Source organism: Bos taurus, chromosome 7 (assembly GCF_002263795.3).
Source record: "Bos taurus isolate L1 Dominette 01449 registration number 42190680 breed Hereford chromosome 7, ARS-UCD2.0, whole genome shotgun sequence".
Classification (NCBI taxonomy): Eukaryota; Metazoa; Chordata; class Mammalia; order Artiodactyla; family Bovidae; genus Bos; species Bos taurus.
Window position 1 is genome coordinate 19,238,992 of NC_037334.1, and position 15,170 is coordinate 19,254,161.

At 51.8% G+C, this 15,170-nt stretch overlaps 1 protein-coding gene across 4 annotated transcripts in view; it reads right to left on the bottom strand.

Moving 5' to 3' along the window:
• UHRF1 (ubiquitin like with PHD and ring finger domains 1) overlaps positions 1–15,170 on the bottom strand; it is a 33,924-nt gene that overhangs the window by 15,116 nt on the left and 3,638 nt on the right. For all 4 annotated transcript variants that reach the window (XM_010806982.3, NM_001103098.1, XM_059888231.1 and 1 more), the window contains 3 exon segments: positions 8,220–8,492; positions 7,775–7,929; positions 4,707–4,922 (listed from right to left, as the gene is read on the bottom strand). In XM_010806982.3, coding sequence (XP_010805284.2) covers positions 4,707–4,922; positions 7,775–7,929; positions 8,220–8,492 — 644 coding nt within the window.

The window sequence follows — 15,170 nt, forward strand, 5'->3', positions numbered from 1 at the left end:
GTGCAGATTTTATGTGACAAACAACCCAGCCTCCCCAACAAACAAGGAAAAGGAGGGGAAAAACAAAAGAGCAGGAACCCTAAGATAACAGACTGAAAGATCTACTGCGGATTTCCCTGGTGGTCCAGTGGCTAAGACTCCATCGCCGGGTAGGGAACTAGATGCCACACGCCACAACTAAAGGTCCCGTGTGCTGCAACTAAGAGCTCACGTGCCACAGCTGTGGCCTGGCACAGCCAACGAAATAAGTAAATACAAATATTTTTAAAAGAAACAGATCTACCAACTTAACTGAAATCTGTGGGCATTACTTAGAGCTTAAACAGACAAATTATTTTTTTCTAAATGTGAGCCAACTGGCAAACAGAACAATGACTGGAGAGATGTTAAGAAATTAAGTTTTCTGTTGTAATAATAGCATTAAAACTGTTTCTGTAAAAGAGTCATTTTAAAGAAATATACTCAAAAGTATTAACAGACACAATGATTCAATGCTTGGAAATTACTTCAATCTAACCGGGTGGGTACATTCTCAGATGAAGGAAAATTAAAAGAATGTTGCTAGCTGATACTCCTTTATAGAATAATGGAGGAAAGTTCAAGTAGATAGAAAATTACAATGGAAGGCATCTGGGAGGAAAAAGGAAGACAGACAACAGAAAGGGCAGAAACATGGGTATGTACAGTAGATTATGTTCCTTATGCACTGTCCAAGTCATACATGATGACAGAAACCAAGACACCGTCTGACACTCAAGACAGTGAGTGTAAAGGAATGTAAATGCACGAAAGATCGCCACACTTCCCTCAAAGTGGTACAAGAGATACTGGTATGTCACAGGCGTATATGACAGAATCCAGAGAAACGACTAAGAAAACTATGCAAAGCAATACATTCCAAAAGACCTTCAATAAATCAAGACAGAATCCTAAAAGATGCTTATATGACCCATAGGAAGGACAGAATAAGAGACACAGGAAAAAGAAAACGGGGAAACAAACAGAAAACAAGTAACAAAATGGCAGGCTCAAGCCCCGATGACTCAGTGGTAAAGAATCCGCCTGCAGTGCAGGACACACTGAGATCCCTGGGTGGGGAAGATGCCCTGGAGAAAGAAATGGCAACCCACTGCAGTGTTCTTGCCTAGGAAAGCCCATGGACAGAGGAGCCTGGGGGACTACAGTCCACGGAGTCCGACACAAGGGAGCGGCACACAAGCCCTAACACACCAATCATCACCTTAAATGTGCAATGGGCAAGACACTGCTGATCCTTGGCCAACATGAATTTGAACTTCATGAATCCGGTTATTGGTGGATTTTTTCCAATAGTAAATGCAACAGTACCATACAATCCCCAGCTGGTTGACTCCTCAGATGAGGAACCACAAATACGATGGAACCACAGAAATGGGAGGATGGACTGTAAGTTATGCTTGGATTCTCAAATGCACAGAGGTTGGTACCTCTAACCCCCTAGTTGTTCAAGGTTCAATAATGTATGCCAAGTGGTGGACTTTCCTGGGGGTGCAGTGGTTATGAGTCCAGACTTCCACTCCAGGGGGCATGAGTTCAGTCCCTAGTTGGGGAACTAAGATCCCACATGCTGTGTGTTGCAGACAAAAAAATATTTAAATAATGGCCAGAAAACATAACACATGCCAAGGAAAATGCAGCCTTGATGAAGTGGATTAAAAAAAAAAAAATGACCCAACTATATACTGTTTATGAGAAACTCCAAATTCAACCATAGTGGTAGAGATACACCACGCATATTCATTCATTCACTTATGGCCATTCTGTGTGGTTTGTAGGATCTTGGTTCCCTAACCAGGGATCAAACCCAGGCCCCCTGCAGTAGAAACAAGAGTCTTAACCACTGGACCCCCAGGGAACTCATTTACTTTTTTTTTTAAAGTGTGTCAATTCACATACACATATCTCAGATAAAGCAGACTTCAGAGCAAAGGAAATTACTGGAGACAAAGAGAGACATTACATAAGGAACAGAAAGACATAACACATATGAGTATGTCCACATCAAACACCAGATCCTCATGATTCTGAAGCTGACAGGAGAAACAGACAAATCCAGTTACAGGTGAACACCGGGACAGCGCCCTCAGCACATGACAGACGTACTAGACTGAACATCAGCAGGAATCAGAAGATGTGAGCAACACAATCAGCCGACACAGTCTAACCGATATAAACAGAACATCTGCCCCAACAACAGAGTATACTTTTTTTTTTTAAATAACTGTGCAATATTCACCAAGACAGACCCGACTCTGAACCATAAAACAAACCTTGACAAGGACTAGAATCATACAGTGTATGTTCCTTGACCATAACAAAGTCAAACTGGAAATCAACAAGAGAAAGACAATGCAAAAAAGTCTCTAAACACTTGAGAGTTAAACTCCATATTTCTCAATAAGCCAGGAGCCAAAGAGGAAGTGTCAAAGGAAATTGTAAAAACAGAGGTAACTGAATAAAAAGAAAAACAACATAGCAAAATATGTGGAAAGCAGGCAAGGCAGCACTGAGAGGGAAATTCGCAGCACTAAAATGCTTACACTAGACTTACAATAATCTAAGTGGCTACCTCAAAAAGACTGGAAAAAGAAGAGCAAAATCAACTCAGAAAAAGGAGAAAATGATAAAGATGACAAAGGGAATTCCCTGGGAGGGGTTGAGACTTCAGGCTTCCACTGCAGGGGGCAGAGGTTCAATCCCTGGTCAGGGAACTAATATGTCACCTATCTCAGCCATAACTAACTATATACTTTTTTTTTTAGATGAGAGCAGAAGTCAAAGAAACAGAAAACAAGAAAACAACATTCTAAGCAAGGAAACAAAAAGCAGGTTATTTTTTTTTTTAACAATCACATCAGTGCGCCAGGGCTGGTCCTGGACCTTGCCCCCAGCAGCCTCCTCCCTGGTCTCCCTGCCGCCACGCTGCCCCCTGCAGTCAATTCCCAGCTCGGCTGCCTGAGCGATGATTCTATTACAGGTGGCATCTACGCTCTTCTGTGGTGGCTCAAATAGTAAAGAGTTCGCCTGCAACGAAGGAGACCTGGGTTCGATTGCTGGGTTGGAAAGATCCCCTGGACAAGGGAATGGCAAGCCACTCCACTATTTCTGCCTGCAGAATTTCATGGACAGAAGAGCCTGGCGGCTTATGGTCCATGGGGTCACAGAGTCGGACACAACTGAACGACTGACACTTAACACTTACTCCATGCTCTCAGGCTCCAGGAGCTGCCAGCAACACAGAATACACAGCAGCTCTGCACCCCTCCCAGCCATATCCTGAACGATTCCTCCTCCCTCTCTCCCCTCTAGCCTGCTGGCCTCCTCAAGGGGCCAGAAAGACACCAAGAACGGTCCTGCCCCAGGGCCTCTGCACTCGCTGTGCCTGTGCTCAAGACACTTGCCCAGATACTCATGTCTTGTATACAACATATACAGTGGAGTATTATTCAGCCACCGAAAAAGGTTCATCATGCAACATGTATGGACCTTGCGAAAAAAGCCAGACACAGAAAGACACATAGTGTATGATTCCACTTACGCGAGGTCCCTAGGAGTCAGATTCACAGATACTGAAAGTAGGTGGTGGGGGCCAGTGGTAGGGGAGGGGCTGGGGAGTTCAGTGTTTCAAGGAGATAGGGTTTCAGTTTGGGAAGATGAGAAAGTTCTGGAGATGGATGTTGGTGGGGGTGGGGATGGTTGTTCCAACAATATGAATATGCTTAATGCCACTGAGCTGTGCACTTTTAAATGGTTAAGGTGCTAAGTACTTCCCTGGTGGTCCAGTGGTTAAGAATCCACCTGTCAATGTAGGGGATGTGGGTTTGATCCCTGGTCGGGACAGATCCCACATGCTACGGGACAGCTAAGTCTGTGCGCCACAACTCCTGGGAGCGCGCACACTCTAGAGCCTGTGCTCCGCAGCAAGAGAGGCCACTGCAACGAGAAGCCCACGCAACACCACGCCCCCCACCCCCCACCACTCGCCGCAACCAGAGAAGGCCCACACGCAGCAACAGAGACCCAGTGAGGCCAAATAAGTCAACATATTTTTTTTTTTAAAAAGAAAGACATATTAAAATGGTAAAGATGTTAAGCTTTCTACACACACACAGAAAAGCCTGGTAGACAGGGTTCAGCAAATATGTTCTGTAAAGGGCCTGGCAGTAAATATTTTCAGCTTTGTGGGCAGCCACCCAGCTCTCTTCTGGGCGCCCTCCTAACATAGAGCAGCCACAGTGAAGCAGTGAACAGATGGGCGTGGTTCGGTGCCAATAAAACTTTATTTGCTTGTCATAGCTGGGGGCCAGCTCTGGCCTGTGGCCAACAGCCTGTTGACCCCTGATGTGAAGAGTACCCCGTATAGGAGTGTGTGCTTCTGGCTATGTTCTTGACTGTCTGTGCACACACACGTGGCCCCAGAAGGTGCTGGGACCAGCCATGTCTCCAGACAGGAGAACCGGGTAACCAGGGAACAGGAGAAAGGAGAATATTAAGTGTGGCCTTCAGTACTTTCCGGACTTGGCCACGTTTTTTCACCTGTTTGCCAAATTCAAAACAACAAGCACACGAGAACAAGGAAGCTTGAAATCTCCGCCAGGGCCCCAGAGACAGTTCCGCAGGTGGGGCGTAGAGGGCCCGGGGAGAAGGCGGAGGCCGGGCAGACTCACCCGATCCTGACGTTGGCATGCAGCTCCCGCGCTGTCCTGGTCTCGCGTTTCCTCAGGATCTCGGCGTCGTACCAGAAACCGCGGTCCTTGGGGAGGTCTGGGTTGTAGTTGACCATGACCACCTGGCCCACCTGCAGGTCCTCCCACTTGATGGTGTGTCGGGCTCGAGCCCGGACGTTCTGTGAGGTCATCTGGACCACTCCGTTCTCTGGGTAGCTGGAGGGGAGAGCCCTGCACTCAGACCTCAGGCGCCAGCAGGCCTCACTCCATCAGGAGAGAGGAGCCAGGCGGAGAGGGCCGCCTGGTGTGCGGGTTTGAGTTACGCTCGTCACAGCAGTCCAGAAAGGCCCCTCCCCAAGAGCTCATCTGTTGGTGTTAGTAACACCCAGGCACAGTGACACGTCCCAGTGTGTCACAGCGGCCCCCAGCCTTTGCAGCACCAGGGACTGGTTTCCTGGAAGACAGTTTTTTCACGGACCGGGAAGGCGCGGATGGTTTGAGGATAATTCGAGTGCGTTACATTTACTGTGCACTTTATTTCTCCTCTTATTAAAGCAGCTCCACCTCAGCTCATCAGGCATTAGAGCCAGGGGGTTGAGGACCCTGGCTCTAAAAAAGCTACGTTGGGATCCTAACCCCTGGCACCCTGACAAGCGGTGCTTATTGGCACCTAATCTGGAAATAGGGGCTTCCAAGGTGGTGACACTAGCAGTAAAGACCCCCGCCTGCCAAAGCAGGAGACGTAAGAGATGAGGGTTTAGTCCCTGGGTCAGGAAGATCCCCTGGAGAAGGAACTGGCAACCCACTCCAGTATTCTTGCCTGGAGAATCCCATGGACAGAGGAGCCTGGTGGGCTGCAGTCCATGGGGTCGTAGAGAGTCGGACATGATTGAAGTGGCTTAGCATGCCACGCACCCTGCTCATTTAGGGACACTGCTCAATCTGGAAATAGGATTGCTGCAGACAGGAGAAGTTAAGATCAGGTCCTGATAGAGAAGAATGGTCCTAAACCTAGTGACTGATGAAGAGTCAGACAGAGGAGAGCAAGGCAGGAAGAGGAGGCAGAGGCAGGAGCGGGGACGCAGCCGCGAGCCAGGACAGCCAGTCCCGCTGGAAGAGGCACAAAGGATTCTCCCCTCCAGGTTCCAGGAGGGTCTCAGCCTTGTCAACATCTTGGTTTGGACTTATGGCCTCCGGGACCATGAGAGGATAAACTATTCCAGCAACAGCACCAATACTTTGTAGAGCAGCCATAGGAAACTAAGACAGAAAGAAATGAGTTGGGGGGGAACTTTTTTCCATACATGTGTGTTGATGGTGACTTTTGTAAAGGGATAGACACTATATTAAAAAAAGACAGGAAGTCATTATTCTGGATATACAGGAATTCCAAGTGACCTCAAAAAAGGCCTAAGACAATTGGCTAAAGGTAGCATATTCTAAGTAATACAACATTGTAAAGCAACCAAACATCAATAAAAATTAACAAAAGATACACAAGTAAAAAATTTTTTGAAAACCTAACATTGTAAAGCAACTCTACTCTAGTAAAAGCTATTTTAAAATAAATTAAATTTTTAAAAAAAAAGCATATCCTATTAGTAACAAAGTTTAGCTTCAGCCTAGAGTGGGGACAATCCCAACTCTACTGTGATGAGGTGGTTAGCCTGGTGTTCATTATTTTTGCTAATAAAGCACCAAGAACAAGGGTTGTCCAAGTGGTGCTAGTGGTAAGGAACCTGCCTGCCAATGCAAGAGACATGGGTTTGACCCCTGGGCGGAGAAAATCCCCTGGAGAAGGAAATGGCAACCCACTCTAGTACTTTTGTCTGGGGAAATCCCATGGACAGAGGAGCCTGGAGAGCTGAAGTCCATAGGGTTGCAAAGGGCTGGACATGACTGAAGCAACTTAGCACGCACAGCAAGGGTTGCCAAAGACCAGATAGTCAATACTTACAGCTTTGTGAGCTGCAAGGTGTCTGCTGTGAACACTCAACTCAGCTATTATCGCAAGAGCAGTCACAGATAAGATGTAAACAATGGGTACTGGTGTGTTTCAATAAAGCTTTATCGTCAAAAACAGGATGTGGGCCAGGTCTGGCCTGAGGGTAGAAGCTTGTGAACCCTGACCAAGAGGATGGGAATCTGGCACCTACTGCCTTTCGCTCCTCCCATTACTCCAGTAATTTTTAGAGCTAAGCTTAGAGTGTGCCAGAAACTGGTGTGGGCAGTAAGAGACTCTGCAGGGAAACAGATGAAGCCCTAGCACCCTCATAGAACATGAGCTCCCTATAGGCAGGGAGGCTTGCCCTGTTATGAACTGCATCCCCCACATACACATTCTGAAGCCCTAACATCCACTGTGACCGTATCTGCAGACAGGGCCCTTAGAGGTTGTTATTGTTTAGTCACTAAGTTGTGTCCAATTCTTTGTGACCCCCATGGACTGTAGCCCGCCAGGCTCCTCTGTCCACAGGATTCTCCAGGCAAGAATACCAGAGTGGGTTGCCATTCCCTTCTCCAGGGGATCTTCCCAACCCAGGGATCAAACCCAGGTCTCTGCATTGCAGGCAGATTCTTTACCATCTGAGCCACCAGGGAAGCCCAGGCTGTAATCAGAGTTAAATGAGCTCATAAGGACAGGGCTCTAATCTAATAGGACTGGTGTCCTTATTAGAAAAGACACCAGAGCTCGCTCTCTCCCCCCAGACCCAAAGGAAAGACCACGTGAGGATGCAGTGAGAAGATGGCTGTGTCTAAGCCAGGAGAGCCCTCACCAGGAGCTGACCCTGCCAGCACACAGCCTCCAGGACCGTGAGAAGATACAGGCCTAATGCTGAAGTCGCCCAGCCTGCAGCACGTGGTTATGGCCGCCAAGCCAACTCAGAGCCCCTCTGTGTTCACAGACGGGAACTCCCCGGGCCCATCACAGGGCTTGCCACAGGCTAAGTGCTCCATAAACACTCTGAATTCCTACAACGGAGGGAGGGGACATCACCACCCAAGCAAGTCCAAACACCAGGTCCTCGGAGCTGCTGCTGTCCCAGGCCCACCCCGAGAACACTCACTCATCGTATGTCACGTGATAGATGATGTCGTCCTCTGGCTTTGAGCTGGAGCTGCTGGGCTGGTCATGAGCCGGAGCCTTCCTTGTCACCCTGATGACCTTGGCCTCGAACCACGCGCCCATATTCGTGTCCCTCGCGTCCACGTACTCGCCGACCTGCCGGGGAAGGAAGCTCTCATTCGGCCCCGGGGAAATCTGAGAAGGGTCATGGTCTTAAGGGGAGGGGGGCAGCGGATCAGAACTTAAGACGGCCCCTGCGAGGACCACAGGGAAGACACCCACAGGTCCAGTTACAGGGTTCTGCTTTAGGGGCGGAGAAGGAACCCCTGAGCATTGATGTTTCCACCAACGGACTGTGAGGACATAGGGCAGGACAGGGGGGGACAGGGGGCTGTCCAGCCACGGGGATCGGGGGCTGCGTGGGGACAGCGATGCATGAGCCCCACCTTGTAGAGGCCCAGCTCTGTCTCATCACACTCGTCCTCATCTGCCTTCCCTTCTGGCTCGTTGGCAGCCTCGCCGCTGTTGGAGGACTTGTCCGACTCGCTCTGGGCCAGGCCGCAGCCAGAGTCTGTGTCCGAGAGCTCAGAGTCCCTCTCCTTGCTGCCACCGCTGCTGCTGGGAACAGGGACGGGCAGCACAAGGCTCTGCCGGACCAGGAGCTGGATGGTGTCGTTCAGGCGGACGTCGTAGTCAAACAGCGTGTGGCCGTCCTCCATCTGCAGGGACGCAGGCCAAGGTCACCAGGCGAGGGAGCTCACTGGGGGGTGGGGGGGTGATGGACCACACCCGCCCTGGCGGAGGCCTGCCAGCTCCTGGGGACAAGGTCACCCGAAGCCCTCTCCAATGAGGACGCCCGCTGCCACACGGGGGGCATCCCCGGGAGCATGTGGCCTAACCGCGCTGAGCCACGGCCACACATCAGGTGTCGGGGGAGGTTTTAGTACTTTATGTACTTTGGAACTTTTGCTGCAATAAACAAGCACTGCCTGTACCCCTGGCTCTCAGGGAGAGTGACCTGCCCCTGAGGCGATGCTGTACCCCTGGCTCTCAGGGAGAGTGACCTGCCCCTGAGGCGATGCTGTTCCCCTGGCTCTCAGGGAGAGTGACCTGCCCCTGAGGCGATGCTGTTCCCCTGGCTCTCAGGGAGAGTGACCTGCCCCCGGGACAATGCTGTAGGGACATTTCTGGTTGTCTTGACAAGACGGTGAGCGCTGGGAATGCCCGGGACGGCCCCCAGAGAGAACACCTTTCTGTTATTTCCACCCACACTAGGCACTCACTGATGGGGAGGCTAGGAGCCAGCAGGGCTCTATGATCCATAGAGCACCTGCTGACTCACCAGGTACGTGAAGGGGTTTGGCTTCGGAGCACGTCCCTAGGGCACAGAAGTCTTTTTGCTGGGCGTTACCTTTCCATGAGCAACTGCCCCAGGGCACCCCACCAACACCCAAAAAAGACCCTCAGCCCTCGGGATCCAGAACACCCTGAGGCAGACTCTGCTGATCTCTGATGGCTCTGGGGTTGGGGGGGTGGGCAGGGGGCTCTCATGGACACCACAGGAGCAGCAGCCCTGCCCCCCACCCTCTGGACGCTGGGAGCACCCCAGTTGTGACAACCACGGAGGGCCTCCAACATCACTCAGTGTCCCCTGGTTCAGAAGCAGTGCCTTCAAGAAAGGAAGGATAGGACCTCCCTGGTGGCTCAGTGGTAAAGAATCCACCTGCCAACGCAGGGTTCAGTCCCTGGTCTGGGAAGATCCCATGTGCCTCAGAGCAACTAAGCCCGTGCGCCACAAGTACTGAGCCCTCGTTCCTAGAGCCCTGCTCCTGGAGAAGCCACAGCAATGAGAAGCCAGAACACCGCATCTAGAGAGTAGCTCCCGCTCACCCCAACTAGAGAAAAGGCCTTGCAGCAATGAAGACTCAGCACAGCCAAAACAAATAAATTTAAAAAAAAAAAGAAAGAAAGAAAAGGAAGAACACGCAAAAGTCAACTTTCCCTCCTTCCCAATTTTTAACTGGAAGCTGCTGGTTCAAAGGGCCGATTGCCATTAATATGCAAACTGCACCGGGGGTCATGAGGAGGGCACGTTCCAGGTAGTGGTTGTTAATCCTTATTCATCACAAACCTGAGAACAGAATGGCTGAGAACCCCTCTCCCCCAGAAAGGCACAAGTGAACACACTTGCTGCAGAGGCCACCAGGGGCCCCCTGAAGCCCACCCTGCACAGCCAGGCCCATGCTGCCTGCTCACCCAAAGCCCAGCAAGAGCCTCTGATGTGCCTTGCCCTGCCTGGCTGCCACAGGAGATCAGAGAGTAAGACAGCGCCAGCCCTCCTACACGGGGCGACAGCAGGGAGAGGGGACACACACGCGTTGTCACAGCCCAGGGTCCACAGACTGACGGACAGACCAACACCACACTGAGGTCATCCTCATGCTGGGATGTTACTCATCCCTAAAAAGGAGAGAAGGGACGTCCCTGGCAGTCCAGTGGTTAAGACTCTGCGTTTTCACTGCAGGGGGCACAGGTTCAATTCCTGGTCAGTGAACTAAGGTCCCCAAGCCACATGGCAAGGCCAAAATGAGAAAGTCAACATAGGTTTCTCAGTTATACCAAATGCACTATCAGGCAGGAGACAGGTGGGGGGGTGGGGGCACAGGGTATATGAGAAATTTCTGTACCTTCCTCTTAAATCTGTGAACCTAAAACTGCTCTAAAAACTAAAGTTTATCAGTTTAAAAAAGAAAATGGTGGAGAAATAAGTGTCCCCAGCACCATTATGACAAGGAAACCAGCAGAACGTCATTAAAATGTCATTAAAAAGGATGATGACAAGAGGCAGGCACCTGGTGCCCAGCACCTGCACAGTTAGGCAGACACCCCTCAGCACTGCGGACAGTAAGCACCCTGACCCTGATCTCTCTTTGTGGGGAGGTGGAGCAAAATCCCTGCTGCCCCAGCTTGATGTCAGGAACCCCCCAGTTGTGACAACTGATGTCTCCAGACACTGCCCAGAGCCCCAACAGGGCCAAACAGCCCCCAGGGAGAACCACTGAGCTAGAGACAGGTAGCCTGGTGCTTACCATGCTCAGGGCAGCCAAGCAGCAGCTCATTCCTACAAAGACACAGGACACAGCTGTGCATGACAGCTAAATGCAGGAGAGAAGAGGCGTTTCCCACACACGTCAGGGGAGGCAAGGGTGGTTTCAGAGGATGAGAACTAATAAACCGAAGCACCAGGACGGGGGAGAGGCAGTGGAGACTCGGGGCCAGTAGGGGGCATGTGGTAGGACTTCTGTTTTACCAGGAGCGCCAGGATGGAGGCCCAGCAGGAGCCAGGGTGGCAGAGCTGGGGGTGGGAGCAGAAAAGCAGCTGGGGGTACACAGGACAAGGAGGTAGAAGGGAAGATCAGGACCTGGCTGAGGGCTGTAGCTAAAGGCGGCAGGAGGAATATTGATAGGGCCATCTGTGATGGGTCAGGAAGCTAGATGGACAGGAGGGGCCCACACACACAGACGCAGACACACACACACACACGCCCCGCCTGGTGCAAGAGTGCAGCAGGCAAAGGTGCAATCAGGAGGGCTGGGCACTGAGGAGGCCGCACGCTGGGCCACGCTAGCCCGGGGCTCCACCTCCAGGATGGAATGCAGACTGGTCTGACGGCTTCGGAGGACCACTTCTGGAAGGTTCCAGACGGGCCCCGCGGTGGGCAGGAAGGAGCTTGCACAACCACTTACTATGACGAAAGGGCGTGTGTCGGATGCCCCCCTCCCCGACCCTGCTAGCCTCAAGTTGCACACAGCAGGGAGGGGGGCTGGACCCAGTGAGGACATGGACACACCAAGCCCGGGGTTTCTTCTAAGATCCTAAAACTCCAACTGAGGCTAACAGCATTGATAAAAGCCATACAAGGGACTTCCCTGCCTGTCCTGTGGTTAAGACGCCAAGCTTCCAACACAGAGAGCATGGGTTCAGTTCCTGGTGGGGGAACTAAGATCCCATATGCCACTCTGCAACAAGTGGAAAAAAAAAAAAAGGCGAAATTAACACATGCAGTTTAAATCCCTGGTGGCTCAGATGGTAAAGACTCTGCCTGCAATGCAGGAGACTCAGGTTTAATCCCTGGGTTAGGAAAATCCCCTGAGGGAAATGGCCACCCACTCCAATTATTTTTTCCTGGAAAAATTCCATGGACAGAGGAGTCCGGTGGGCTGCAGTTCGTGGGGTCGCAAAGAGCTGGACAGGACTGAATGACTGACATTTCAACACAACGCTGTAACAACACTGAAAATCAACTATACTGGAATAAAATAATTTTTTAGAAAATTCAAAAACTGAAAGCTATTCAAACTGAATGGCAAGCTGGATCTGAGGTTGCAGATTCTCATGTTAAAAATTAAACATGCAGTTAGAATCCTGTACAACCAGAATTGCAGGTGAAATCCCTTAAGCTGCCTGGGGTGGTAGTGTAGTCGCTCAGTTGTGTCCAACTGTGTGCAACCCCATGGACTGCAGCCCATCAGGCTCCTCTGTCCATGGGATTTCCGAGGCAAGAACAGTGGAATGGGTTGCTATTTCCTTCTCCAGGGGATCTTCCTGACCCAGGGATCAAACCCAGGTCTCCTGCATTGTAGGCGGGTTCTTTACCACTGAGCCACCAGGGATTTAAACTGCCCCTAGTAAAACACAAAACACGTGGTTTGGGGCACATTCAGGTGTAAAGGCCAAGCTGCCGGCGGCGTTTAGATCACATCCCTCTTTTAAACCAGAAGCTTCCTGGACTTGGGGAATTCTGGGCATGCACATGGCAGTAAATGAAATAAACACAGAGACCATCTGACAACGGAGCTTCCTCCTAGAAGCCTAGATTCAGAGCCGCCCACTTTCTGTCCCCCTGGGGCACTGGGGGGACACTTTTGAGGTGTGAGTACTGCTCAGAGCACAGGAAATAAATGACCCTGGGTCTGGCAAGGGGTGGTTCTCCTAGATTAGGGAGAGGTGGAGAGGTCATAAACCAGACCAGGGCGTGTGAACCTCTGGTCAAGAGGGACCTCCGGCAGGAAGAGGCCAGGAGCCTCTTAAAGACCCTTCCTGCGGCTGTAGTCCCTCCCAGCCCCCACAGTCTTGTCTAAGACTCCAGGCCTCCCCAGCAATGTGGGGTTCAGGCCAGACAGACAGATGGACAGAGATGGGAGAAGGAAGAAAAGGTATGATTCAGGCCATGGCAGAGGGACATGCTTCCCGCTCTGGGTGGAGAAGTGGGTGTACAGGCATGACCCAGCCTGTCCACCAATCAGTCCTGACAAGTGAACTCTGCCCTATGACCCCACCACCCCAGCCACAGCCCAGGTCATGCCCTGGAGTGGCATTTCCATTTCGGGGGTCTGTGAAGCCCAGGCTACCTACCCTGTCATGACACTGTGATGTCACTGGCCAGACCCATGACCTTGCAGGGGCATGGAGCCTGTGTGGTGTGGGCTGACGCCACCATTCCAATGCCTAAAGAAACATCTGTGTTTTCTCTTGCTTCATGGGGTCGCAAAGTTGGACATGTCTGAGCAACTGAACAACAAATTTTTCTCCACTTCCGAGTTCTAACAGGACAAAAAATGATAGACGTGATGCACGTCCACAGTGCTCTCTGGGGTCCTCCTTCGCTTTGAGGGGTGGAAGCGGTGCTGAGTCCAAACAGTGCGACACCCATGCCCTGGAGGGACACCTGCAACACCCACCGCGCCCTGGGTACTCGGTCCAGGACGTCCCACAGTACAACCCGGATCTGCCACCCCGGGAGGAAGCCTGCATGTAACTGCCACACCTCGGCCAGCAGGAGAGTTCCCACTAACTGTTTGGTAAATAAAGTTCTACCAGGCCTCAAATCAGGACATGCCCATGCCTTTGGGCTCTGGATCTATTCCTGGCTTTCAATGGCAGACGTGAGTGGACAGACCGCCCAGCCACAAACGGTTTCCACTGGGTCCTTAACAGAGTTTGCTAACCCCCGACCTTAAGGGCGTGTCTCCAGCTGCAGGGAGGGTGTTTGGGGGAGAAGGAAGGAAGGGAGCCTCCCTCCTGCAGCCAGAAGGACAGATCTCAGCAAGGGGCTGTCCAATTTACAGCATGACTCTGTCCTTTGGGAAAAGGGGCAGACCTTCAAAGAAGGCCCAGCAGGGCAAGGCCATCTGGTGGGGCGCTGCGACATGAGTGACCCTCGGAAGGCCACTCCCAGGATGCCATTTCACCTGATCCTTCGGACAGCCCTCCTATAGTAAATCACCGACTAAATAATTTGTTCTCTTCTCAGCTGGGAGCAACTTTGCCTCCAGGGGGCACTTGGCAATGTCTGGGGACCCTATGGACCTTATGACTGGGGCGGGGAAGCGGGTGCTCCTGGCATCAAGTGAGCGGGACCGAGATGCTGCTCCACGCCCCATACTGCTGGGGGATGAACCCCCCACGGAGAACGATCAGGCCCTGACGTGCAGTGCCAAAGGGGAGGCCCTGCACTAAATGATTTATCGCCCCTTTATGTGAACCAGGAGGGAAGCTCAGCCCCCACCGCACAACGGTGACCTCACTGAATCCCACCAAGTACACGTGGTGGGCCCACAATTAGCCCCATCTGACTGCAAAGCACAGACTGTCCCTGGCCAGAAAAACTGGCGGGCACTTGCGACGATTAGGCCCAAGCATTGCGCCTGAGCACCGTTACCAGCACCACCAATGACAGCTATTGTGATTTTTCTGGGCAGCCAAAAAAAAAGACAAAGAAAGAAGCACCAGACGCCTCTCACCCTTGCCCAGGCTGGGCCAGCCGCCCGGGGTCCCTTCCCCCATCCAGCTCCCTGCATTTCCGCCAATCAAACGACATAACCGCCAAGCTATTCAGCCTAAGCTAGCTCGCCACGGGACCCTCCCATATCCTGAAGACAGACTCTGCTTGGTTCTGCTTTATTGGCTCGAGTGACCGTACCGCAGACCTGGGACTGCATGCGATGCCCTGTTTCTTTAAAAAAGGGGGGGGGAGGGAAGGACTCTCGAACACTCTCTAGAACGTTCTATAAAAACAACAGCTCTCTCACACCCGCTGGAGGCTGCACGGCCTCCTACAGTGATTAGCCTGGTCTGTTTGCAGACCTGACTTGCTTCAAGGTGCCTTGGTGCCCCACTCGCCTGGCACTGTCCACACCTCCCTGAGGCCGGGCCACTTCCTGGTCGCGCAACCTTGGGGAAATTGCATCACGCTGAGGCCTGGCTTCCTCACCCGGAAGACAGAACTGACTACGCATTGGCCCAGTTGAGCGTGGGGAAGGGGATGAACAGCGGTTACAGGAGGTTACTCAGGAACAAGGAACCCTCTGAGATCTTCAGAACCTGCACTGTGAGA